Below are 25225 nucleotides of genomic sequence, written 5' to 3'. Positions count from 1 at the left end.
TCGACCAATCAAAACAAAGTGTGAGATTTCAAACAGCACCTCTGCGTCCAGCTCACACACACATCTCCAACCCGCCATCAGGACTGCTGTGATCTACTGCGCTCCCCTCCGTTCATTAGGCGTGTTTAGTGTGTTATGACAGATGTATTAGTTCGCCTGCTAGTTTAATGTCCGGTGGGTGACTATCAAACAGAAACATGACGGAGGAGTCTGCTGTTAAAGTGTGTGTTCGGGTCCGTCCTCGTATCGCCAGGTAAGTTTAGTGCTAACGCTAAGTTACCTAGCTGGTGATACTGCTAATGCTAGGTAACTATGTATTTTTACTAACTAAAGTAACGTTGGGGATTTGTCGTTAGCTACATTTCGGACAAAGTCTTTGTTCCAGCAGATAATAATAGACGCTAACGTGATGTATGTATTGTTAACGTTAGAGTCTGTGTCTGTAACGGTCACAACTGAAGTAACGTCACTGAACCTCTATGACGTCATTCTAATGACCCACTGAGATCACTATACATGTATGTAACTTCTCCCAGGCACAATGGCACCTTGGGGCTGAAGCCCTTTCAGGATATAGTGACCGTTTTATCAAAATAACTTTTCTTAATTATATTTGCTCTAGTGATGGGAATTCCGGCTCTTTTTAGTGAGTCAGATCATTTGACTCAGCTCACCAAGAAGAGCCGGCTCTTTCGGCTCCCAAACGGCTCTTTGTTTTACCTCTTCTACCTTTTATAATTCTGCCAAATTTAGCGCTGTTTTGACCTATGATTAGTATGTGTTCACATATAACACTTAAATTATTCAATATAATTCAATACAATACAATTAAATATACTAATCCTCATAATTTCCAGATTACGATAATTTTACATGCTTCTTCATTTCCGCGCACCACACCACTCTCTTTCTCTCCTCCTCTCCCTCCTGCTCTGCACCTGTAAACCGTCAGCGCGCCGCCCACCCCCTCCCCTCCCTGCTTGATGGTATGATCCTTGTCTGTCATCACCTGATTGGTCCCACCAACGTCAATAACACAACATTCAGTTAGTCAGTGCATGAAGTGCCCGTGGCGCGGAGAAGATCATCCTATCATTCTGCCTTGAATTAATCATTTTTAAAAAAAACGGCTCTCAGATGGGAGCAGGCTCCTATCGTTCACTTAAAAGAGCCGGCTCTTTGAGCCAGCTCGTTCGCGGCCGACACATCACTAATTTGCTCCATTTCTACCCACTGCAGCTTTAAATCATCAGGGGTGTTTTGGCCATTCAGCCACAAATTAACACTAAACTTTGTCTCTTGATGTTGATGTTGTTGAGAAAGTCTGCTAATGTCACCACATATATCTTGATTGTGTGTCCTTGGTACAGGGAAGAAAGTGCTGCATCAGAGAATGCAGAGCCTGTCCAGGTGTTTTGGAGAGCTGATAAGAAATCAATTCATCAGATTGATGATGGGAATACCACTAAGAGCTTTAGTTTCGGTATGTTTTGCAGCATGTACAGGATTGAGAAATGTGTTAACTGGATTTTGGGGCTCCTTTGAGATATTTAGCAGAGAGTCATAGTGACAGAAATCTACTGTACATTCACTTTCCTCCTCCTGTTGTTCAAAGACCGAGTGTTCACTGCAGACGAAACAACCAATCAGCTGTACCAGGACATTGCGAAGCCTCTGGTCGTTTCCAGTGTTGAGGGATACAATGGTATGTAATGGATTGAATACAGGCATACTTGTCTGGTGGTAATGCATTGCTCCACATACTCACTGTAGCTGCATGGTGTTTATTCTGAGTATATATTCTGTGTTTGATCCACAGGAACCATATTTGCTTATGGACAGACTTCCTCTGGAAAAACTTTCACCATGATGGGGAGTGACCGTTTTCCTGGAGTCATACCTCTGGCTGTGGAGGATATCTTCCAAACCATTAAAAATGTAAGAATTGTATCTCATGTTTGAAACATACTGCAGTTTTTTTGTGTAATCACAGTTTTTTCTAACCAAGGACTTCTCTTTTTCCCCAAAAGTGTCCAAAGAAGGAGTTCCTTCTTCGGGTTTCTTACATGGAAATCTACAATGAAACTGTGAGCGATCTGCTCGTTGACAGCTGGAAGAGAAAACCCCTGGAAGTCAGAGAGACAATCAATGTAAGTTGGCTATTTACAAGTTCAAATCTGAATCCCATATCGAATCTTTTTAGGTCTAGTTTTCAACGTTTGCAAGTAACTCATGTTAGAACTGACTAAATCTCAAACATTCGGTTTAGATCTGTAATCACCTTTTTGTTGGCTGAGAAGGCAGAAACAATTTTTAGTGGCAGCCTGAGTAACGATCACAACCTGAAAATGAAATGAGCAGCGTTAGATAGGAACTTTTCATCAAATGTTTTGGACACATTGTAATAACAAGTGCCGCCTTCCAACTTTTACACCTTATTTTTGACAAGCAGCTTGATCTAAATACCGAAAGTTCCCAATTCTGAAATCAGAAATAGTACGTTGATGAACTTAACATATTGTTTAACTGGGAGATTCTTCTGAACAGCGAGGTCATTTTAGTCAGGATGATTCATAACTCTGTTGATCTTAATGACCTGCAAAAAGACTAATGTTACACGTTAGTTATTTAAATGATTATACTGGGCCTGAGCTCTGTAGTAACACACATCAAAGTCTAGGAGCACTTGAATGCAAGAAACGTTGAAGATGTACTTGCCTATTTTACATGATCATTGTGATTGTGTCTCGAAAAACATGCAGAAAAACATCTATGTGGCTGACCTGACTGAGGAATTGGTTACATCTCCTGCACAAGCCCTGGCCTGGATTCGTAAAGGAGAAAGTAAGATCTGAGACCACTGAACATGAGAATGATCCCTACAGGATGCACACTGCAGACTGTGTGTAACAACCAATGTGTTTTCTGCGCGATCTTTCTCTGTAGAGAACCGTCATTATGGAAAGACAAAAATGAACCAGCGGAGCAGCCGCTCACACACCATTTTCCGAATGGTAAGCAACACCACAACGCATAGTAACATGTAGGATTCTGGGAAATCTGGATTTATTTTTCATGATTTGGTTTTTCTTAGATCCTCGAAAGCCGAGAAAGGAGCGACCCATCATCAGGTGAAAATGCTGATGGAGCCGTTTTTGTGTCTCATTTGGTAAGCTTGCTTCTTTTTATTATTGGCTTTTTTTTATCTTCTATTACCGTTGCTGTCTCTATCATTGTTTGTGTTGTTATAATAATCTGTTAACTAGCAATTTTGCTTCATCTTCTAGAATTTAGTCGATCTAGCTGGATCTGAGAGAGCAAGTCAAACAGGAACTGATGGTAAGGTGACGTTAAATCCGTAGACAAGCCGCATTGAAATGCACACTGCAGTGTATACAGAATTTACAGTAATACTCTGTTTTCATATCCTAGGCGCACGTTTCAAAGAAGGTTGCAATATCAATCGCAGTCTGTTCATACTCGGCCAAGTGATCAAGAAACTGACTGATGAAGGCCAGAAGTGAGTAAACAATATACTAGTGTTAACATAAGTGATAATTTCTGAGTGTATATATATATACACACACACACACACACACACGCTCCAAACTTAAGCTAAATGTTGGCGAGGAAAAACTGTTTCACAGGGGTCCCTTGACTCCCTTCATGGGTACCCACAAGTCTCCCCTTTACAGACAGACATGCCCACTTTATGATAGTCACATGCAGTTTGGGGCAAGTCATAGTCAAGTCAGCACACTGACACACTGACAGCTGTTGTTGCCTGTTGGGCTGCAGTTTGCCATGTTATGATTTGAGCATATTTTTTATGCTAAATGCAGTACCTGTGAGGGTTTCTGGACGATATTTATCATTGTTCTGTGTTGGTAATTGATTTCCAATAATAAATATATACATACATTTGCATAAAGCAACATATTTGCCCACTCCCATGTTAATAAGAGTATTAAATACTTGACAAATCTCCATTTTAAGGTGCATTTTGAACAGATAAAAAAGTGATTAATTTGCGATTAAATATTTTAATCCATTGACAGCCCTACAAAATACATGTGTGAATCCTTCTGTGTGCTATTCATTCATTAATAGAGACTCCTCTAACTCCATAGACATTTGCTAAATACCATTTTCTCTCTCTCTCATCAGAGGTTTCACCAACTACAGAGACAGTAAGCTAACCCGCATCCTGCAGAACTCCTTGGGCGGGAACGCTAAAACAGTCATCATCTGCACCATCACCCCTGTCGCTCTAGAGGAGACCCTCGGCACTCTGCAGGTTGGTGAAACATGTTGATTTCTGTTCTGCACACCTAATATCTCTACACTACCTTGACATCTTAACATTAAATCATATTGTAATACTAAATGCTATGGTACATTTCCATGGTTAGCTCCTTTCCTTTGTACATTTATGCAAGATAAAACACTGTAGCTTCGCAGTTGGATGTCGTCCGTCAAGAAAGTGCAAATGAGAATTTAAAACGTGAACTATCGGAGCGAACGCGAGACCGATAAATCAAAGCAGATGATGTTTCACACAAATGTTTCTTTGTATTAGTTTGCCAGCACTGCAAAAAAAATGAAGAACGACCCTCATGTGACAGAGGTGTCCGACGACGGAGCTCTGCTCAAAAGGTATCGCAATGAAATTGTAGACCTCAAGCGACGACTTAACGAGGCAAGTGTCATCATTCTTTCTTTTTTTTTTTCTTCAGTCATATTCTGTTGTGATGTGCTGATCACGGCAAGTCCCGTTATAACAGCATTTCCTACCCACTGACCTGTGGATGACCTCCCTACAGGTTTCTTCAGTCACACATACCACAGATACGGAGAAGAAGGTTCTCTCCCAGCTGCTCCAAGAAAAGGATCAGCTCCAGAGAGAACAACAGGACCGCATCAGAAACCTGACCAAACTGCTGGTCACCAGCTCCAACCTGGTTCCTGTCCGAAAGGTAAATATGACCCAAAATAACGCTGTAGTTGAGAGCTTTCTCTTCAGTATCATAGTCACAACGACTCTTGTCCTGTTTTTTTAAGATGCCAAAACGCAGGGAAACGTGGGGAGGAAAGATGATCAGACTCGTCCCTCCGTCTGCATGCGATGGAGGCTCGTCTGACCTTAGCTTTGCAGAATCTTGCACTCGGAAGAGGAAAGCAGATCGCTCCTGTCTGATGGAGCTTAATGAAGGTAAGGAGGAGCACATAATTCACCATATAATACCCATGTCATGCATGGACTGCACACTCACTGATAAATAGTTTAATGTATACATGGTATGTTTTTAACAGATGATGAGGACTTTGACTCTCAATGGGAGATTCCCGATGAGCCTCAAGATGACATGGAGATGAGTCACAGTTCGGTGACTGTTCGGAGCTTTGGGGAGAGGTGAATGTCTTTATCAGTTATAGGAGTTTTCCCTTGAAAGACAACAAATTCATCCAGGACAGCGTGATGTGTGACAACTATGTCATGAATTAGAGCTTGGTTTTCCTCTGGAAAGGATGAAATAAACCTTTGAAACTATAAGTTGTTAGACATAAAGTAGTATTTGGTATTAGTATTTATAAATCTACCTGTGAAATCCCTGCTTTCTAGTCAAAAAACGTGAGTCCAATTAGTTATCAAAATATTATCATCAGAGAGAAGAGACTCTGCCGAACGCATTGATGTAATTTTTTTATGTGTGGAGTCAAAAATGTGATCACGGGAGCAGGTTAGAAAAGTGCCTTTGTCTGCTTTGTGTCCGACATTTCTCATCTGATTTACCATTGCGTTCAATCGGGAATTTGCTTGGACTTACTCTCACTTTGGGGATCCTACGGCTTTGGGGTTGTTCAGCTCTGGATCGCCGGTTACGTGATTTGGCCACTGCAGTGTGACGTTGGGTTGCGTTTCCCCAAAAGTTGATTCTGTTTCTACTTTTCCGCAGGCCACTGCATTATTTTTCAGCACCCCTTGTGGCCGCAGTAACACATAACACCCCCCCCCCCCCCCCCCCCCCATTACTCCCCCATTCAAAAAGAATGGAAAGACTTGCGTTTTCGCCGCACCGCCTGATCTGGTGTAAATTCAGCCTTAAGGCAACTCTATGTGGAGCAAAACCCTGGTCTTTGAGTGTTTGTAGATAGTTCACAATTGTTGAACACATTAGTAATCTGTATGTTTTATCTTTTTTTCCAGTCCCAAAGACTTTGTGTCTCCAGACCGTATGCATGAGCTTTCAGGGAAAGTGTCCAACCTGGAGCTACAACTGGAGATAGAGATTCAACATAAAGAGGAGGCCGTGAGAAAGACAGAAACATTAGATGGCAGAGTGGCAGAGCTGGAGCTGCATCTGCAGACAGAGGTCCAGCAGAGACAGGAAGCCCTGGAGAAAATACAGACAGCAGAGCAGAGGGCGGCAGAGCTGGAGCTGCATCTGCAGACAGAGGTCCAGCAGAAACAGGAAGCCCTGGAGAAAATACAGAGGGCGGCAGAGCTGGAGCTGCATGTGCAGACAGAAGTCCAGCAGGATCAGCAAGCCCTGGAGAAAATACAGATAGCAGAACAGAGGGTGTCAGAGCTGGAGCTGCATCTGCAGACAGAAGTCCAGCAGAAACAGGAAGTCCTGGAGAAAATACAGATAGCAGAACAAAGGGTGTCAGAGCTGGAGCTGCATCTGCAGACTGAGGTCGAGCAGAAACAGGAAGCCTTGGAGAAAATACAGACTGCAGAACAAAGGATGGCAGAGCTGGAGCTACAGACAGAGGTCCAGCAGAAACAGGAAGCCCTGGAGAAAATAGAGCTAGCAGAACAGGGGCCGGCAGAGCTGGAGCTGCGTCTGCAGACAGAGGTCCAGCAGAAACAGGAAGCCCTGGAAAAGGTGGAGATCTTGGGCTTCAGGGTGGCCGACCTGGAGAGACGGCTGGAAGAACAGAGCCACACTCAGAGTGCAACTGATGAGCAGGTATGTTGTGTTGAAATATATATATACCTGCTCTCTGGCCTCCAAGTTAAGAGGAGAAATCCTCAATTACACATGAAAGTAGCACCTTAATGCATACTGTTCATTGTGTCTGGCTTGGTTGTGTTAGCTGGGTTTTAGTACTAATCTTCATACCTTGTTTTCCAGATGAGAAAAGAGTTTGCAGAGACCATCCAGCTGTGTGAAACTCTGGCTACAGAGAAGGTAATGCTTGATGGAGCGCCTCCGCTGTGACTCTAACTCATCCCACAACTGAGCTTGTTTTGCATCTAAAAGCAGAGAATATCCTGTTATCCTTGTATCTTCTGTACGTATGAAATGTTATTTTCAGTCAGTGACCCAGCGGTTCTGTTTCCCTTACAATGTATTAAATAAACCAGAAGCATATTTAATGTAGTACGGAGCCCCCCTAGACCACTAGAAGAACATTTGTACAGAGACACCAGTACAACATGCTGCTAAAGCATTCAAGGTTTATTAAATTATAAGGTGGCTCGAGCAGTTACCAGTATTTCTACATTTAGAATCACGTAAAAGAGGGGAACTATTCCAATAACAACAGGATCCGCATGTATTCAAGCTACTCGTGATGGAAACAGTGAACGTTAGGGCGATGCATTTCAAGTGCTTAAATGTATCAAATTTGATTTTTTATAGGACGCAGTGGTTACTGAGCGAGACTATCTGAAGCAGGAGCTCGGGATGTTCATAGAGCAGACTGAATGTCTGGAGAGAGAGACGGCCGCTCTGTCAAAGGAGATGGAGGAGAAGAGAGAGACAGATGAGTTCCAATCTCTGGAGGAGGAGTTCCAGAAAGAGCACGAGGTGATAGAATTTATTCCATTTAGACTCCACACATATTATAGTGCTTGGATCCAAGGACAGTAGAGTTACATGTACTGGGTTTGGCTTTTATTTATACTGTGTTTGTGTGATCTTACAGAGTGAGTTGCAAAATGATATCTCTAAACTGAAGAAGGCCGTTGAATCCTCTGAACTCCGATGCCTGGAGCTGCAGGTGAGATGACACGCTGAGTTCCTCTTCAGGTTTTTTAAATCTGAAAGAGTTTCTAAAGAGTAGACATTTGTTTTTTTGTCAAGTCACAGTACACACAAAACCTACTTCATCTGAGTTGTTGGTCTTGTCATTTCATTACTAGAGAGTGATTTCAACTCTTTTTGACATCTCTAGTGGACCTCACTGACCAGAATGTGCAGTTATTGTTAAGATATTGAGGAAAAAGTGGTTGATTCTAAAATATAAGATGTTTATTGTTCATATCATTATTACAAGTGAGGCCTTAAAGTTGTAGCAGCTTTATTAAATATTTGTTGTGTTTTTTGTTTTTTTTCAAGAACAAACTAGAAACTCTGTCTGAGGAGCTGAAGAAGAAAACCGAATTTGCAGAGGAACTGCAGAGTATGGTATGTGTGTTTTGTGAAGTTTAATGTGAAAAAACGCCAAATCTACAGGTGTCCCCCCCTCCCTCCACCCTACACTCCCGCTCTGTCCCTCTCTTTGCTGGCAGAAGGAAAGAGGCTGGGTGACGCGTCATGAACGTGTCATCAGTTACACTGCGCATGTGTTATAGCCTGTAGTGTTAATGTCCAGGCTGAGCGGAGTTATTAAAAAAAAATCCCGAAGACGGATCATGATCCGGATCGCCACCAACATGTAATGGGTGGTGCATTATGCCACACCCCACTCCTCCAAAAAAGTTCATTCAAATCCATCGCGGACTTTTGGAGTAATCCTGTAAACATACAAATAAACCAACGCCGGTGAAAACATAGCCTCCTTTCTAGGCCTTCGGCCTTGGTGGAGGTAAAAATGTGTGCTCAATAACGCTGAAAAATTCCTAAAATCTTAATTGTTTGCATGTGAAATGTCCTACGGGAGTGTCAGTTGAAGTTGAAGCACTGAAAGGGCTTGAAAAGAGCTGAAAGAAGTTGAAAGTGATCAAATAATTAAGCAGGCTAATTCTGTCATATTGCCTCGTTGCAGAGCGGTAAGGACTTGGTGCAGGAAGTTGCGAATCTTCGTCGCTCCCTAGACGACGCCGAGGGGCTCAGCAGAGATACGAAGAAAGAATGGGCTTTCCTGCGCAGCAAAAACATCGCTGTTGAGGAGATGAATGTAAGTTTCTGTTCTTATGAATTTTTCAAAGTTTTAAACTTTAGACGGTTGCTGCAGCGCCGCCACCACCAGGATTATTCGTGCACAAAGCCAGATGCCAAAGTTTGGCATAGGACTGGACCTGTGTGCAAAGTTTGGTTTATTTTCATGCATGGGACGGCAGATTTCTTAGGAGGAGGAATAAGAAAAAGAAGAATATCTGGCAAAACAGCCGAGCTGCCCGGCCCCTAATAACCTGGGTCAAAGGTCACTTGAACGCCTGTGGTTCAGTCGAATTGGTTAGGACTAAAGAGCAAATCATTGTGATCCTGTTCACATTCACACTGTCACTGACTTATTACGTACAGACCCAGATGTTTAAAAACAGGTATCTCAGTTATTGAACTGTTTTGATGATGTCATCCTGCATCATCAGCACTACTAGAGGGAAAATGTATCATGCTGCCCTTTACTCCATCCTATTTTCTCTGATGTCACAAAGAGTGATTACGGTGAGACTGCAGTTGGACTTGCTTACGGCGTCTGTTTCGACCAAACCGCATGAACACGTATTTCACTATAATATTATGTGGTGATAATTGCCGTGTAGTAGCTGCATTTTACTCACTTTTTTTAATAAAACTCAAAAACACGGATTGAGTAAATGGGGGAATAGCAGTTAAGCTTTTGAATTCTACTGAAATTACAAATGTAAATTCCAGTGGATGCTCTCCTCTTCAGGCAGTCCTGGTCTTTTTGTTTGGCCTGCACCAGAGTTTGATTGATGTATCTTTTTTTTTATTGAATGATTCTCATCGTGATCTCCTCTCCAGGTGACTCTGAGTGCCACCTATGAGAAGATGGAGACTGAGGTGAAAGGCCTGCGCTTTCACCTGGAGACGGAGAAGTCACGCTACAGAACGATGCAGAGCGATCTCCAGAAAGAGCTGAACGTGGCATTCGACGAGAACACCAAGCTCACCACTCTGCTCGATGGAAAAGTGCCAAACAGTGAGTTTAAAGTCAGGGTGTTTTAATGTAATGTAACTCAGCAGAGTAAGACATTCAATCTGTAAAATCAGATGAGAGTTGTAAGATGTTCTCTCTGTCTTTTCCAGATCTGATAGAAAACATGGAACTTGAGAGAACAGTGGCTCGCCTGAACAGAGAACTGACTGCATCTCATGAAGCAGAGGGAGCACTCAAAGCTCAGCTGGAGGAGCTGGCTTCATTCCAGACTCTTCCAGATAAGGTGGACAGTTTGATGAAGCAGGTGAGTCCTCCAAACATCCTCTAAGGACAGTGTCAGATGGGAGATGGAGAGCCTATTAACAGTGATCAGAAGTGATTCATTCAATCAATCTTATTTGTCAACATGTAATCATAAAACTTGATTGTTTTGAAGACTCTTTTTCTGGTTCTTGTGTTTGTTCTTGCATTGAAAACTGTAGATCAATTTAATAGTAATACCATAAATGTAACCTCAAGTTTTTATTTCTTTGACTATTTCTAGCTGAATCAGCTGACTGAAGAGCTTCAGTGTGTGCGAGCTGAGAAAGATGCTCTCCTGTCTGAGCACAACGCCGGTATTCAGAGTTCTGCAGAGGAAACGGAGAAGCTGCTCTCTACCGTTACATCTCTCACTGCAGAGAGAGACCAGCTCAGGACGGACCTTCAGGAAAATGTGGAGATGGTGAGTTAACATGTGACTGCTTTGCCAGTCCAGACTTTAAAATGCATTTGTTGGGCCTCTGCTGTTTTTTTTTTTTGACTACATGTAATTTTTTTTACCAAACAGATGATTGAGAATCAGGACGAGCTGAGGACAGCCCTGGAGAAGAGTCGTGAACAGAAGGAGCGGATCAAACAGCTGGAGACCGCACAAACATCCGAACAGGATGGTCCTCCTTGTGAGGTGAGCGCACCGACAGAGGAGCTGCAAATACTTGTAAGAGTTTCTTAATGCATCTGGAAAACTGAAATGAAATCTTGTATGATACTTTTACAAAAACTCTTACTGCTTACTTCAGCTTCAAAAGTATTCATTGTAAAAATGTCCATATCAATACCCAAATTATACTTTAGTCAGTACTTTTTTAATAGTGTCGTGTGTTTGGGACGCAACTAGGAGCTGGTCTAATCATTAGCAAATATTAAAGATAATTATTAATATCAATACAATTAATATGAATAAATAATCAATATATTTTAATAATAACGGGTCACCAAATTATGTTACATAAACTCAAAAAGTCATTAAAATGGCTATCAAAAGTAATTAATAATTATCAAAATAATTATTAGTTCAGTTGAATAATATGATTTAATGTATAATAAATCATCCCCGGGGCACCACTCTTTGAAACCAAGAGAAAATGATAGCCAATTAATGTAGTCTCATAAAATAAATCTCATTAATTTTATTAATTCAGAACTCTGATTAATAATTAAATTAATAACTATAACCAAAAAATCGCCATAACTAATAGCTAGTAAAGGGGGTTGATATATTCTCTACACAACATTAAAAGGATCAGCATGTGTATTCCCAAAACTTTTATTTACAAGATAATAAAGGTGAAACACACAATATCAATCTAATTTAAATAACTAAACAAACCAAAAAGTGGGTGTGGGTAGGTGAGGAGGAGAGACAAAAACAAGATGACGACTGACTTCAGGCGACTGACACCGCATGGCCTACAAACAATATGGCTGGCACTGTAAAACTACAAAGATGGGCATCAAACACAATGGTGTCTTTGTCTTGTCTGAGTACATTTTGGGGTGGCTGTGGCTCAGAGGTAGAGCCAGTAGTCCACCAATAGGAAGGTCGGTGGTTTGCTCCTCCGGTGACATATCAAAGTGTACTTGAGCAAGATACTTACATTCTGACATATATTGAGCAAGCTTATTCAAATATAGATATTATATTCATGTCACTCCCAGTGTTTGAAATAACAATGAGGTCTCTTTCCTGACAGATTCAGAGGCTGTCTGAGGAGCTTGAGAGTGTGCGAGCAGAGAGAGACAGTCTGTCGTCAGAGAGAGACAGTCTGTCATCAGAGAGAGACAGTCTGTCGTCGGAGAGGACCGCCGACACTCAGACTCACCGCGAGGAGATGGAGAAGCTGCTGTGCAGAGTGACGTCTGTCAGCGAGGAGAGAGATGAGCTGCAGGAGATCCTGGAGGGACTGAGACAGGAGAACAAGCAGCTCAGAGCAGACATGGAGGACAGGATGGAGACAATGCAGACTGAGGTTTGTGACCGCTAAGCTTTACTTCTATAAAATAGCATCCATTGTAGGGCTGCACCATAGAAATAGAACATAGCAGTAGAACGGACATTCTCATTCAAATCAACGTAGCAGGATGGTCAGAGCGGCGGCCATTTGTATGTGTACCGTTGCCATAGCGACTGTTGTAGTGGGCTGACTTTAGCATAAACTTGCGGCAAGTCGCCGACTCGCTGAGGTGAGGTTTTGCAGTAATGACGACTAAACAAGCATTGGAGTAGTAACGTTACGACGCACATAGAAAATTTGTGTACCTGCTGCAGCTTTAAGTACAGTAGATGTCTTCAATGTGCTTCTGTTTGTCCAACTCAGTTCCCAACCGTAAGATATAAATTGACCGTCGTATATGAAGAAGGGAAACAGCTAATCGGCACATTTGAGAATCTAGAACCAGATCATGTTTTTCAGCGATATCAACGAAACTATTAATCGATTCATCAAAAATAGTTGCCGATTGAGTAATGATCGTTGAAGCTCTAGTAATGAGACAGTGCGAGACTTCCCTGGTTGTTGATAGGAGATTGTTGACCCTGTTATTCTACACTCCTTTTTTAGTGACTTTATACCCAAAGAGATCTTCACTTGTGCACTCATGTGGTGGTAATCTCTTTCAGGTGATCGAGAACCAGGAGGAGCTGAGGGCGTCTCAGGAGAAGATCAGAATCCTACAAGATGAGATCAACGTGCTGAGGAGTCAAAAGGCAGAGCTGGAGGGCAAACCAAGCAATGGGAGTGATGCAGAGATTACCCTGCAGCTGCAAGAGCTCCAAAACCAGGCAGGACATCATTTTTATACACAAAGAATACACAGAGTGAACCTGCTGTCTAATGCTGGCTGACCTCCCTTGAATAGATCAACTGATTTTTACATGACACATTTTTAAATTAGTTGAATTTTGGCCACACAAGCTTATTCAAATACAGATATTATATTCATGTCACTCCCAGTGTTTGAAATAACAATCAAGTCTCTTTCCTGACAGATTCAGAGGCTGACTGAGGAGCTCGAGAGTGTGCGAGCAGAGAGAGACAGTCTGTCGTCAGAGAGGACGGCCGTCACTCAGACTCACCGCGAGGAGATGGAGAAGCTGCTGTGCAGAGTGACGTCTGTCGGTGAAGAGAGAGATGAGCTGCAGGAGATCCTGGAGGGACTGAGACAGGAGAACAAGCAGCTCAGAGCAGAGCTGGAGGACAGGATGGAGACAATGCAGACTGAGGTTTGTGACCGCTAAGCTAAACTTCTATAAAATAGCTTCCATTGTAGGGCTTGTAGTGAACTTGCTGTCATGATTTATTATTTATTGTTCTCTCTCTCTGTTGTTCAGATGCAGTGTGAGTTACAGCAACAGCTCAGCTCTGAGCCTCAGTCGCTGAAAGAAGAGCAGGAGGCTCAACAGCTTCTGCAGGTTTGATTATGTCACTTATTCCCATTCTTACACCATAATTAAAATTTTTACTAGGGCTGTCAAACCTAACGCAAATTCGTTTTAACGCCACTAATTTCTTTAAAGCATTAACGCAACTCGCAATTTTTAAGTTGAAGCGGGTTTTAAAGCTAGAGTGAAGATACTGGTATCATATGAAACTAGAAAAACCTGATGAATCCATTGGTACCAACCATGTCATACTAGCTTGTCATGTAGTAGGCTAAATAACGCACCAAACTTACGCTAAATTTTGGCGAGGAAACACTGTCATGGCCATTTTCAAAGGGGTCCCTTGACCTCTGACCTCCAGATATGTGAGTGAAAATGGGTTCTATGGGTACCCACGAGTCTCCCCTTTACAGACATGCCCACTTTATGATAATCACATGCAGTCCGGGGCAAGTCATAGTCAAGTCAGCACACTGACACACTGACAGCTGTTGTTGCCTGTTGGGCTGCAGTTTGCCAGGTTATGATTTGAGCATATACCTGTGAGGGTTTCTCTGCATAAAGCAGCATATTTGTCCACTCCCATGTTGATAAGAGTATTAAATACTTGACAAATCTCCCTTTTAAGGTCATATTTTTGACCAAATACCTCGATGACTATAATGAAGGGTTGAGCATTGGTGCATTTACAAAATATTTACACAATGAGATTTTTTATAATTATAAAATTAATCATCAGTAATGTGTATATATTGACTAAGTGGGTAAAGGCAAATAATAGAACAGCTAGAACAGTCTGGTAATTACATGGCTTTAATGTAATGCACTAAATGCAGCCTTTAAAACCAGGAAAAGACAACACTTTTGCCATATCACGATATTTTGATATCCAAAATCTAAGACGATATCTAGTCAATATATCAATATATTGCCCAGCTCTACTACATACATTACTTTAGAACTTAATGATTATCAGTTTATATTTGTACTCATGCATCCAGGTTTTTTCTGAAGTGGATAAAGGTCTTTTGAGAACATTTGAGTCATGCTGAAAATGTTAAAGTTTCCCTGCATTGTGCTTCAGATCCAACAGCTGGAGGAGCATCTAGAGAAAACGAAGGAGGAGGTGAGCCAGTTGAAGTCTGACCTTCAAGAAAATGTGGAACTGGTGAGTTCTTTTTTTTTTCTCCCCCTAATCGGAGAAAAGGCATTGAGCACAATTTACAGTTCAGATTTGAAACTATACGGCCAAAACTGTTGCACTCATTATGTGATAGTTGAACATGTGATACCAAAACCATGGGCATTAGGCCAGGCCTCTGTGCAGCCAATTCAAGTTCTTTTCCTCGGGAAATGCATTTCTTTACAGAGCTGGCTTTGTGTACGGGGACTTGGTCATGTTGAAACAGGAAAGAAGAACCCAACATAATCTATTGGAAGAACTCTGTTGTGCGAGTTATTAGCCGACCTGGTCCCAGTCTTGCTGTGGCACATAATATCTGTCCATAGTGTATTAGATGCAATACTCTTTCAGCTCTTTTTGGGGCGTTTACCTGGATCACTATTAAAAAAAATCGAAATATAATGAGTAGGGCTGCAACTAATGATAATTTTCATTATCAATTAATCTGCGGATTATTGTCTTGATTAATGGTTTAGTTTATGAATTGTTAAAAAGAATAGTGAAAATGGCATTCACAATTTTTCAGACCTGCCAACCTGTACGCATTTTGCACAGCAGGCATGTATTTTGATATCAAAGTACGCTGTTCTTACTTTAATGTACGCAAAAAGAGGCCAGTTGTCTTGTGTCCCCCTTGTGCTCTTCTGCACCTCCTCATGGCTCTGTTTTCAGGCTTTAGCAAAATGCAGCCAGTGACGGGAGACTTTGTAACGAAGAGATCTTCACTTGTGCACTCATGTGGTTGGTAATCTCTTTCAGATGATCGAGAACCAGGAGGAGCTGAGGGCGTCTCAGGAGAAGATCAGAGTCCTACAAGATGAGATCAACGTGCTGAGGAGTCAAAAGGCAGAGCTGGAGGGCAAACCAAGCAATGGGAGTGATGCAGAGATTACCCTCCAGCTGCAAGAGCTCCAAAACCAGGCATGACCTCATTTTTATACACAAAGAATACACAGAGTGAACCTGCTGTCTAATGCTGGCTGACCTCCCTTGAATAGATCAACTGATTTTTACTTGACACATTTTTAAATTAGTTGAATTTTGGCCACACAAGCTTATTCAAATACAGATATTATATTCATGTCACTCCCAGTGTGTGAAATAACAATCAAGTCTCTTTCCTGACAGATTCAGAGGCTGACTGAGGAGCTCGAGAGTGTGCGAGCAGAGAGAGACAGTCTGTCATCAGAGAGAGACAGTCTGTCGTCAGAGAGAGACAGTCTGTCGTCAGAGAGGACGGCCGACACTCAGACTCACCGCGAGGAGATGGAGAAGCTGCTGTGCAGAGTGACGTCTGTCAGCGAGGAGAGAGATGAGCTGCAGGAGATCCTGGAGGGACTGAGACAGGAGAACAAGCAGCTCAGAGCAGAGCTGGAGGACAGGATGGAGACAATGCAGACTGAGGTTTGTGACCGCTAAGCTTTACTTCTATAAAATAGCATCCGTTGTAGGGCTGCACCATAGAAATAGAACATAGGAGTAGAACGGACATTCTCATTCAAATCAACGTATGAAGGATGGTCATTTTTATACGACCATAGCGACTGTTGTAGTGGGCTGACTTTCGCATAAAGTTGCGGCAAGTCGTGGACTCGCTGAGGAGAGGCTTTGCAGTAATGATAACTGAACAAGCATTGGAGTAGTAACGTTACGACGCACATAGAAAATGTAAATGAGTCAAATAGACCTTGAAACTTGATGCCTCATCCACAGACTTGTCACAGCGGAGGAAAGCACATTGCTATCGCCGGATGAGCGACAACTTCGTGTGGCTCATTTTCCGTCAGCCGCAAGGCCTCGGAGCATGGTGGAATTGGAAAGCTAGCTAGCCATTTGCCATTTTACCACTTATTTTTACTGTTACATGTACATGAATGACATCAGCTGACAGGAAGTAAACATGGACCCAGCTGGAGCCGATCCCAGCTGACATTGGGGCGAAGGCGTGGTACATTCTAGACGGGTCACCAGACTATCACAGGGCTGACACACAGAGACGGACATATTTGTATTATAAACTGTTTAAAGCTGAAGCAGGAGTTAACTAACTAACTGCTCCTCTCCTCACAGATGAGGACTCTAACTGAGAAACTGGAGAGCATCGAAGCAGAGAGAGACGGTCTGTCGTCAGAGAGAGACAGTCTGTCGTCAGGGAGGACGGCCGACACTCAGTCTCACCGCGAGGAGATGGAGAAACTGCTGTGCAGAGTGACGTCTGTCAGTGAGGAGAGAGATGAGCTGCAGGAGATCCTGGAGGGACTGAGACAGGAGAACAAGCAGCTCAGAGCAGAGCTGGAGGACAGGATGGAGACGATGCAGACTGAGGTTTGTGACCACTAAGTTTTACTTCTATAAAATAGCATCCATTGTAGGGCTGCACACATTTATTACACACAGTAGCAGTTGTAATAGGTTATTATGTGAACAGATACAGATATTGCTGTACTGTTATATGCAAACATTTAACAGTTTTGAATGATTTATATGCTGTCTGTCTGCTCTTTGACACTATTAAACTCACTAACTGCTCCTCTCCTCACAGATGACGACTCTAACTGAGAAACTTGAGAGCATTGAAGCAGAGAGAGACGGTCTGCTCTCTGAGAAGGACGCCACCTATCAGACCTCTCCAGAGGAGATGGAGAAGCTTCTGTACAGAGCGACGTCTGCCAGCGAGGAGAGAGATGAGCTGCAGGAGATCCTGGAGGGACTGAGACAGGAGAACAAGCAGCTCAGAGCAGAGCTGGAGGACAGGATGGAGACGATGCAGACTGAGGTTTGTGATGAGTTGAGCTGCCCTCTTTTTAGATACTTTACTCTTTATATTTTTACCACTCAAGAATTGATAAAAGTTATCAATAATTCCTCTAAAATACCACATTAAGACACCAAGACCTGGAGGAACACCATAGAAAAAGCCATGCTGTGATTTGGGATCAAAAACTTTTAACATTTGGAGATTTCTGCAAGAATTGCATGTTTCAGCGACTGGATGGCGAGTGCTTCTGTAGTGTAAACTGCTAAGAAACCCCCTTGTTGTCGAGCTAGCTAGGAAAGCCATCCATCCTTCTGAATGCTCTAGGTCTCTAGTTTGTGGCTGTAAAGTTTCATGAGGCTGTGATTATCCTAGAGGTCACCACAGGTCATTTTATACAGTGACGTCATGTTTCAAAAAGTGGTCTCGCAATGTGAAATGACTACTTTAAGGATTAACTTCATCACACATGAATACAGTTGGGCTCATTGGATCCACAAGCGTCTCGGCTTTACAGTCCAATTTATCTAATTAGAATAGCTGGATGCAAGCGAAAACTCCAGCATAACTTTCCCCCAGAGCTGTCAAACACACTGTTTACACACCCGTAGCTGAGAAATAAGGTCTTCATGAGCCGAAACGGAAGAACCTGTCCGACGGCAGTAAGCTCTAGAAAGCAAAGCTCTTTTTTCCATGTTTTTTTTCCTCCTGACATTGGAACCGTGTGCTCAGTAGACACTTTATTTACCCAGCTGATGGAAAAGTACCTAATTCAGTTTCTATTTGTTGCCACATTTGTAACATTGGCTTTAAATCCCCTTTATTATGGAACCCAGCGATCATGGTCAGCTCAGACTTCTCTTGTTGGATATTTTAGTTTTTAATACATTACCAAGTTTCTCATTTCCCTCATTTTTTTGGCTCCTGACACATTTGTATATTTGACTGACTAAAAGTTAACATTTTGTTCTAAGGCTTCCACAACACAAGAACTTATGAAGTCAGTCCAAGAGGAGCTGTGTGAGCAGAAGCAGATCAACTGTAATCTGGAGAAACTGTGTCAGGAGAAGGAATGTTCTTTGGATCAACAGGTGAGTGTCTGACACCTCCTCACAGGATTAGCTTTTATGAAACTTGTTTTCAGTGCTGCAGGATGATCCGTATAACTTCTCCCTTCCCTCACAGATGAGGACTCTAACTGAGAAACTGGAGAGCATTGAAGCAGAGAGAGACGGTCTGCTCTCTGAGAAGGAAGCCAACTGTCGAACCTCCCAAGAGGAGATCGTGGAGGGACTGAGACAGAAGAACAAGCAGCTCAGAGCACAGCTGGAGGACAGGATGGAAACAATGCAGACTGAGGTTTGTGACCGCTAGCTTTACTTCTATAAAATAGCATCCATTATAGGGCTGAAAACATGTCAATATACATGGTTGCTCTGGGTGTAAATGCATTCTGTAAAGTTTATTTTTCACAATTGCATTTATAGTAACATTTTAGATGTGATGATAAAGGCTTCAAGAGTCTAGAAATGTTTTGCTTTAGGTACCTTGAAAAGTGCCTGAAGTTTCCTCTTCAAAAAGCTGTAGGAACCTTGAAAGCTGAAGCTGGAGTTAAACTAAACTAACTGCTCCTCTCCTCACAGATGAGGACTCTAACTGAGAAACTGGAGAGCATCGAAGCAGAGAGAGACGGTCTGCTCTCTGAGAAGGAAGACAACTATCAGGTCTCCCCAGAGGAGATGGAGAAGCTGCTGTACAGAGCGACGTCTGCCAGCGAGGAGAGAGATGAGCTGCAGGAGATAGTGGAGGGACTGAGACAGGTGAACAAGCAGCTGAGAGCAGAGCTGGAGGACAGGATGGGAACAGTGCAGACTGAGGTTTGTGACCGTTAGCTTTACTTCTATTTAAAAAAAGCATCCATTGTAGGGCTGCACACATTTATTACACGCATTAGCAGTTGTAATAAGAAAAAAGGTTTTATTTCTCTGTTGGGTTCTTTCCATAATGTTGTCAGACACTTATGATAACAATCTGAGCCTGTCAGTGGAAAAAACAAGACCTTTTAGTAGACGTAACATTACATTGATGCTCTCGCGGCTCGTTTCGTGTCTGCCGGTTGCAGTGCTCTCCCTCATAACCTAAACTCAATTTAAAAAATTGTTATCCTTTTAAAATGTCAGGGCAATAATTGTTTTCCACGGTGTATGTATTGCAGTGATATTGTTCGTCTTTCTAATGTCATATTATCCACCTGACTCCCGCAGGACGTTATCGACGAACACAACGGTCCGTCTGAAGAGCTGAAGCTGCCGAAGGCTCCGGCTGATTCCCAGAGTTCCTCTCTTCTGCAGGCGCCGGAGGGAGCTCCTCTGAAAGCGGAGCTCTCCCTGCTGAAGGACAATCAACAACAACTTGTGCTTCAGCTCCAGCAAACTGAAGAAAAAGTCAACGTATGTTTATCTGTTTCATGTCTGTTTTATATGTGCTTATGACTGGTGGCATCACGTAGTATCGTGTAGTAACAGTGATCTTAAACCAGGTGGGGGGGGGGGTTTGTTCGCAGTAGTTTCTCACCACATTATTAATATCCGAAGCTGTGAATAGATCTGAATTAATCGCTGTACCTCAAGGAGATGAGATACCTTCTCTTCCAGTTTGTGATGGGCCAATACATATTATAAATAACTTATTTTATTCCAAAGAATGAGTAATAATTCTTATTCTTATTGACATATTCCTTCATTATCTTGAACACACACACACAGACAGAGACCAGCTGTTTTAGGATATCACTGAGCCTTATTAAAAAACGAAACACATTGTACATTTATGAGCTGTTTTTAAGGAACCAGTGGGCTCAGGGCTGAGAGTCACACATTGTTGGTTTGGGGTCTTATCATGGGACAATAAAGCAGATTTTTTCCTCTCCCTAACTCCCGTATCTACGCGCAGCATTTTGCATCCAATGTCTTATCTCAAAATAGCATGACTGGGGAATTGTGTCAATTTGCAGACAGTGACAGACATTTCTTCTGGGTTTTTTTCAGGCTCTGCGTGTACACAATGAGCAGCTGGAGGACGCTCAGATCAAAGCCAGCAAGAGGGTGTCCAACCATAAAGAGGCGACCCAGCTGCTGCAGACGGAGCTGCAGAACAGCCGCGCACAAGTCGAGGAGAAAGACGACGCCATCGCAACCCTCAAGAGCAAACTGCGAGAGTCTCAGGTTCATTTCAGTATATTATTTCCAGGACTCTGAGCTGATGTATTGTGGTCTTTAGTTTTTGTTTTGTTTAAGCAGTTTAAATGTTGGTTAATTGGATAACACTGAGCAGTTTGTTTTTTTTTGTTGTAATATTTGTCTTTTTCTGTCTTAGAAAAATGCATCACCCAGTTCCGTTGAGCTGGAACAACTTCGAACTAAACTGTTCAAAATGGAGGTGGAGTTGAGTTCAGCGTCCGATAAACGCAAACAAGAGTGAGAGCCCTTTTTTTTGTTTTGTATTTATTGACTGTACCTAGTGGATTGTTATCATGTCAGGGCTTCTGGGGTTGCCTGTCTGGTTAGAAATGGTTGATCAATCAGTAATATGGTGTACCTTTCTAAGGTCATAAGCTGAGCATCAGCTGTCCTCTTTATAAGTGATTGATTGTCTTCATTCCATGACTGAGACGATTTGTCCTCCTCAGGATCCAAAGGATGAGCATGGTGCTGACTGAAAAGGAAGAGTCGCTGAGGAAGCTGAAGGAGATCTTGAGGAGATCACAGCAGCAAGGAGAGGAGTCATGTAAGTCAACAGCATCGTCTTGTGAAAAATGGAGTTACACTCTGGTGGCATCACTGAGTTTAAATGTCTGCTGTTTGTCAGTGTGCTGCTGATTACTAAAAGAAAGGGGACGAAAGGACACGTGCTATTATCATTGTGTGATTTGATGGTGTAAATTAGATGAGAGAATGTTTGTTTTTTTGGAGTGTATACTGTATATTAGGTTTGCCCACAGAACCACTATGTAGCCTTTTTATAGTGCTCTTTACAGTGATGGACTGACATTCATAATGTGATCAGAAACAGGACTCCAGAATGAATGATAATGTTGCTCTGTGTTCTGCTGGATGCGTCAATTAGCAAGTTGTTTGCCAACATAGTCCGGTCGGTTAGGAAAGAGCACTTCTTTATTTGGGCATTCTCTCCTTTATTGGACAATTAAACAGTGTAGAGGTGGACCGGAACCATCGGGGGATAGAGAGAGAGAGAGACGCCATATTGCGGTTATGTGCGGCTGTGACTGAGGCCCTGTTCAGACCAGGTATTAACATGCGTCCTCAGTGATCGGATCACAAGTGGACAGCTTTAAGTACAGGTGTGAACACACTCAAGACGCATTGAGATCGGATCTTTCAGACCACATTCAGAGGTGGTCTGGGCCACATATGGCCACATTCTTTTAGCAGTGTGTGTACGCGAATGTGTCCCTAGGCCACATTAAGGACCGCCTAGTCATCTGACGTCCCATTTAAAGAGGACAAAATAGAGATTAACGCTGATGTAGTCGTGTCGAATCCAGTCCTGCAGGGTGAGGACCTTCATGCCAGACTGACCAAGCCCAGAGGTTTGATGATCGAGTCCAGCACTCTGCTGCAGAAGAACAAACTGGAGGAGGAAGTCAAACAGCTTCAACTGAAAATAACCAGGCTGGAAAGGTGAGATTGATCAGTTTGAGTGTGGACGGTTCATGTTGTGATTCATTGCATCTGTTAGTCCTCCTAACAGATATTTTTCCACCTGTCACGTCAGCTTGCTGTCCAGTCAGCAGGCAGAGATCAACAAGTGGAAGAGCAGAGCCTACAAGCTGAAGGTGAAGAGCATGGCTGAGGCGGACAAGCCTTCATCGCCCTGCACTCCCACAAAGAGGGGTCATTCCTTGACCTCAGACGCCTCCAACTTCTTCAGCTCACCCAAAAAGTTTCTGGCTAATCCCAGGAAGGTCCTGGACCCTATCCTGGACTCTCCCAGGAAGGTCCTGGACTCGCCAAAGGTCTCTAAGCTCGACTCCCCCAAAAGCAGATTCTTTGATGTGGAAGGAAGCTCCGAGCTGCTGTCCAGAACCTGTCCCAGGCAGTTCTTTGATAACTCCAGCCTCGGTACCGTTCCAGGTAAGCTCCACCTAAACTTCACCATCCTGTGCTCTTGTTTGTCGAGTAGTCTTAACACCCTAACTGTTTGTTTTGCCAGAGGTTTTCCACGTACCTGATATACCAGACGCGGAGACGGGTAACTGCTGTAATATCAATCACTGAGGGTTTTGAGGTGTTGGGACTTGACCAGGTTTACACTGAGCCTTAAAACCTGAGGACTGATGCATGCACTCCTTCCCAAGCGGATGATTTAATTATTTTTTTTCTAATTAACCTGAGCAACATTTGGCTGTAGTTGAGTAGTCCCTTCAATGAGCAGGACCAGGCATTATATTTTAAACAAGAAAACAAGCAATGGGGAGGCTCATTTACCACACGGTTATTTAGAGTATGGATTGATCAAAAAACATACACAGGATAGGATTTTGTCTTTCAGTCAAAATGTTAAAATACCAGGTCATAATTACAGGATAATTAAATCCAGAATATTCAGTTATTGAATATATACTGTACATGCTTAATCAATTCAAATTGGGGAGGCTGGATCTGAGGTAAAGGTCTGTAAAAAAAACATTGTATAGTATTTAAAAAAAAATCCTAATATGGTATGTCGAAGAAAAAGTTTTAATATAGTATGTTGAAAAAAGTCATAGTATAGTATGTCGAAAAAAGTCAGAGTACGCTATGTCGAAAAAAGTTGTAAAATTGTCATAGTATAGTATTTTGGAAAAGTCATAGTATAGTATGTCGAAGAAAATCCTAAAAAGAATTCATACTATACTATGTAAAAAAAAAAAACATAGTATAGTATGTCGAAAAAAGTTGTAAAAAGGTCATAATAGCCTATAGTATTTTGGGGGAAAAGTCGTGAAAAAGTCATAGTATAGTATGTCGAAAAAAAGTCATGGTATAGTATGTCGAAAAGACGTTATAGCAGCCTATAGTATTTTGGAAAAAAGTCATAGTATAGTATGACATTTTTTTTATAGAATAGCATGTCGAAAAAAGTCATACTATACTATGTAAAAAAAAAAAAAAAGAACTCATAGTATACTATGTAAAAAAACGTCAAAGTGTAGTATGTCGAAAAAAGCTGTAAAAAATTCATAGTATACTATTTCGGAAAAGTCGTGAAAAAAGTCATAGTATTAGTATGTTGAAAAATACTTCTTTGTTTAGCTGAGCCTCAGAGGATTTATGTTCATTTTTGTCATTCGTAACAATTTAGCTATATTTTTCTTTTCCTGGTGAAAATGAGCTTCCATATTACAATAACTACTGTACCTAGTTTTAAATTCAAATGTTGACCGTACATACAAACGCAGGCTTCAGAGAGTGAGAGTGGGAGTGAGAGAGTGAGAGAGTGAGAGAGAGAGAGAGAGAGAGAGAGAGAAAAAATAATAGCACAACAGCTATAATAGTAATACAAGTAGGACTAATAATAATAATCAATAGCGGTAGGTATAATCGAGTAATATCTGTAATAATAACATCATTTATTGATTATTCAGTCCTGTATGCACACTGGCCTGTAATCCTGCACTCTTTTCTGGAGTGGAAAAAAAAACACAACACAATTCATAGTTGTCATGTTTCAAAAGGGAGAACGGTGAAGGAGGAGTATGTTCAGGAAGTCTAGTACTTTATCCTGTGATGGCACAATACTGTACATTTAATGAACTGAGCTGATATCAACACTGTTTGTCTTATTTAGTGGAAGTAAATCAGATAAAAGACACACTGACGGGTGACTGACACACTGTTTGTTATTGGCATATTAATACAAAAACTAATCAGACTCACATGTGGAAAGCACCGAGAACGGATTTGATGATGTTACCCGAGTACCGTTTTGTCTTATAGAAGTCTTGTGTGTTGCAGATGCAGCTGCAGGTGCAGACAGAAAGGAGGACTGGTGGCCTCGGTCTCCAAATCAAGAGGAAATGTGTAAAACACAGTAAAACGTTCCATGTCCAATCTTTTTTTAAATAGTTTCTGTCTTATACTGTTGTCATGTCTTTTATTCTATAATTCTTTCTGTCCTTAATAAAGTTCATAAAATGTATTAACTCTGTTGTCTCATTCACACTCGGTCCAGTTTCTTAAGTTTCCGTGAGCTAATCAGAAACTATAAATTGAAATGTTATGAAGGACTTACTGTATCTTGGCATGCATGACATGACCGTGTAATATTTTAGACGTATTTTACATTGTTCATATGCTGAGGTGAGTCTTGATTCTGTGGTGGAAAAAAAATGTGTGCAAATGATTCAACTGCAGAATATCATGTTGATTTGTGGGACATATTCAGGACAGTCCAGAATATTCAGTCATTGAATATATATACTGCACATGGGGAGGCTGGATCTGAG

At 42.0% G+C, this 25225-nt stretch overlaps 1 protein-coding gene across 29 annotated transcripts; it reads left to right on the top strand.

Moving 5' to 3' along the window:
• Nucleotides 1-52: 52 nt before the first annotated feature.
• cenpe (centromere protein E) lies at nucleotides 53-24922 on the top strand. 29 transcript variants are annotated; one of them, XM_037750225.1, is made up of 46 exons: nucleotides 54-253; nucleotides 1371-1483; nucleotides 1616-1705; nucleotides 1820-1938; nucleotides 2031-2150; nucleotides 2763-2844; nucleotides 2947-3014; nucleotides 3095-3169; nucleotides 3288-3339; nucleotides 3433-3520; nucleotides 4168-4297; nucleotides 4580-4699; nucleotides 4824-4976; nucleotides 5062-5212; nucleotides 5317-5413; nucleotides 6209-6974; nucleotides 7140-7196; nucleotides 7650-7817; nucleotides 7936-8010; nucleotides 8349-8417; nucleotides 8998-9129; nucleotides 9942-10119; nucleotides 10227-10381; nucleotides 10622-10801; nucleotides 10907-11056; nucleotides 12093-12129; nucleotides 12172-12368; nucleotides 13019-13180; nucleotides 13388-13621; nucleotides 13730-13810; nucleotides 14865-14948; nucleotides 15723-15884; nucleotides 16092-16367; nucleotides 17034-17288; nucleotides 17506-17739; nucleotides 18693-18809; nucleotides 18904-19077; nucleotides 19362-19595; nucleotides 19983-20168; nucleotides 20766-20942; nucleotides 21094-21194; nucleotides 21407-21504; nucleotides 22268-22418; nucleotides 22513-22871; nucleotides 22951-22989; nucleotides 24735-24922. In XM_037750225.1, exons 1-46 carry the CDS (start codon nucleotides 198-200, stop codon nucleotides 24812-24814), a joined length of 6882 nt encoding a protein of 2293 aa, XP_037606153.1. In that variant the 5' UTR covers nucleotides 54-197; the 3' UTR covers nucleotides 24815-24922. The 29 variants fall into 29 exon arrangements, with proteins under 29 accessions (XP_037606176.1, XP_037606153.1, XP_037606155.1 ...); XM_037750227.1 differs by having other exon boundaries at nucleotides 5314-5413; nucleotides 10907-11023; XM_037750228.1 differs by having other exon boundaries at nucleotides 5314-5413; nucleotides 10907-11023; nucleotides 12093-12152; nucleotides 12195-12368.
• The last annotated feature ends 303 nt before the right edge of the window (nucleotides 24923-25225 follow it).

Source organism: Sebastes umbrosus, chromosome 18 (genome assembly GCF_015220745.1).
Source record: "Sebastes umbrosus isolate fSebUmb1 chromosome 18, fSebUmb1.pri, whole genome shotgun sequence".
Classification (NCBI taxonomy): Eukaryota; Metazoa; Chordata; class Actinopteri; order Perciformes; family Sebastidae; genus Sebastes; species Sebastes umbrosus.
The sequence above is the reverse complement of the archived record's forward strand: the minus strand, read 5'-3'. Positions and strand labels throughout refer to the sequence as shown.

What these genes read in the sequence shown, in the direction of transcription:
- cenpe (XM_037750224.1), top strand. Translation starts at nt 198, where the DNA reads ATGACGGAGGAGTCTGCTGTTAAAGTGTGTGTTCGGGTCCGTCCTCGT. An exon ending in CACACACCATTTTCCGAATG is followed by an intron (nt 3,015 to 3,094) that starts GTAAGCAACACC and finishes GGTTTTTCTTAG; the next exon opens with ATCCTCGAAAGCCGAGAAAG. An exon ending in AAACTCTGGCTACAGAGAAG is followed by an intron (nt 7,197 to 7,649) that starts GTAATGCTTGAT and finishes GATTTTTTATAG; the next exon opens with GACGCAGTGGTTACTGAGCG.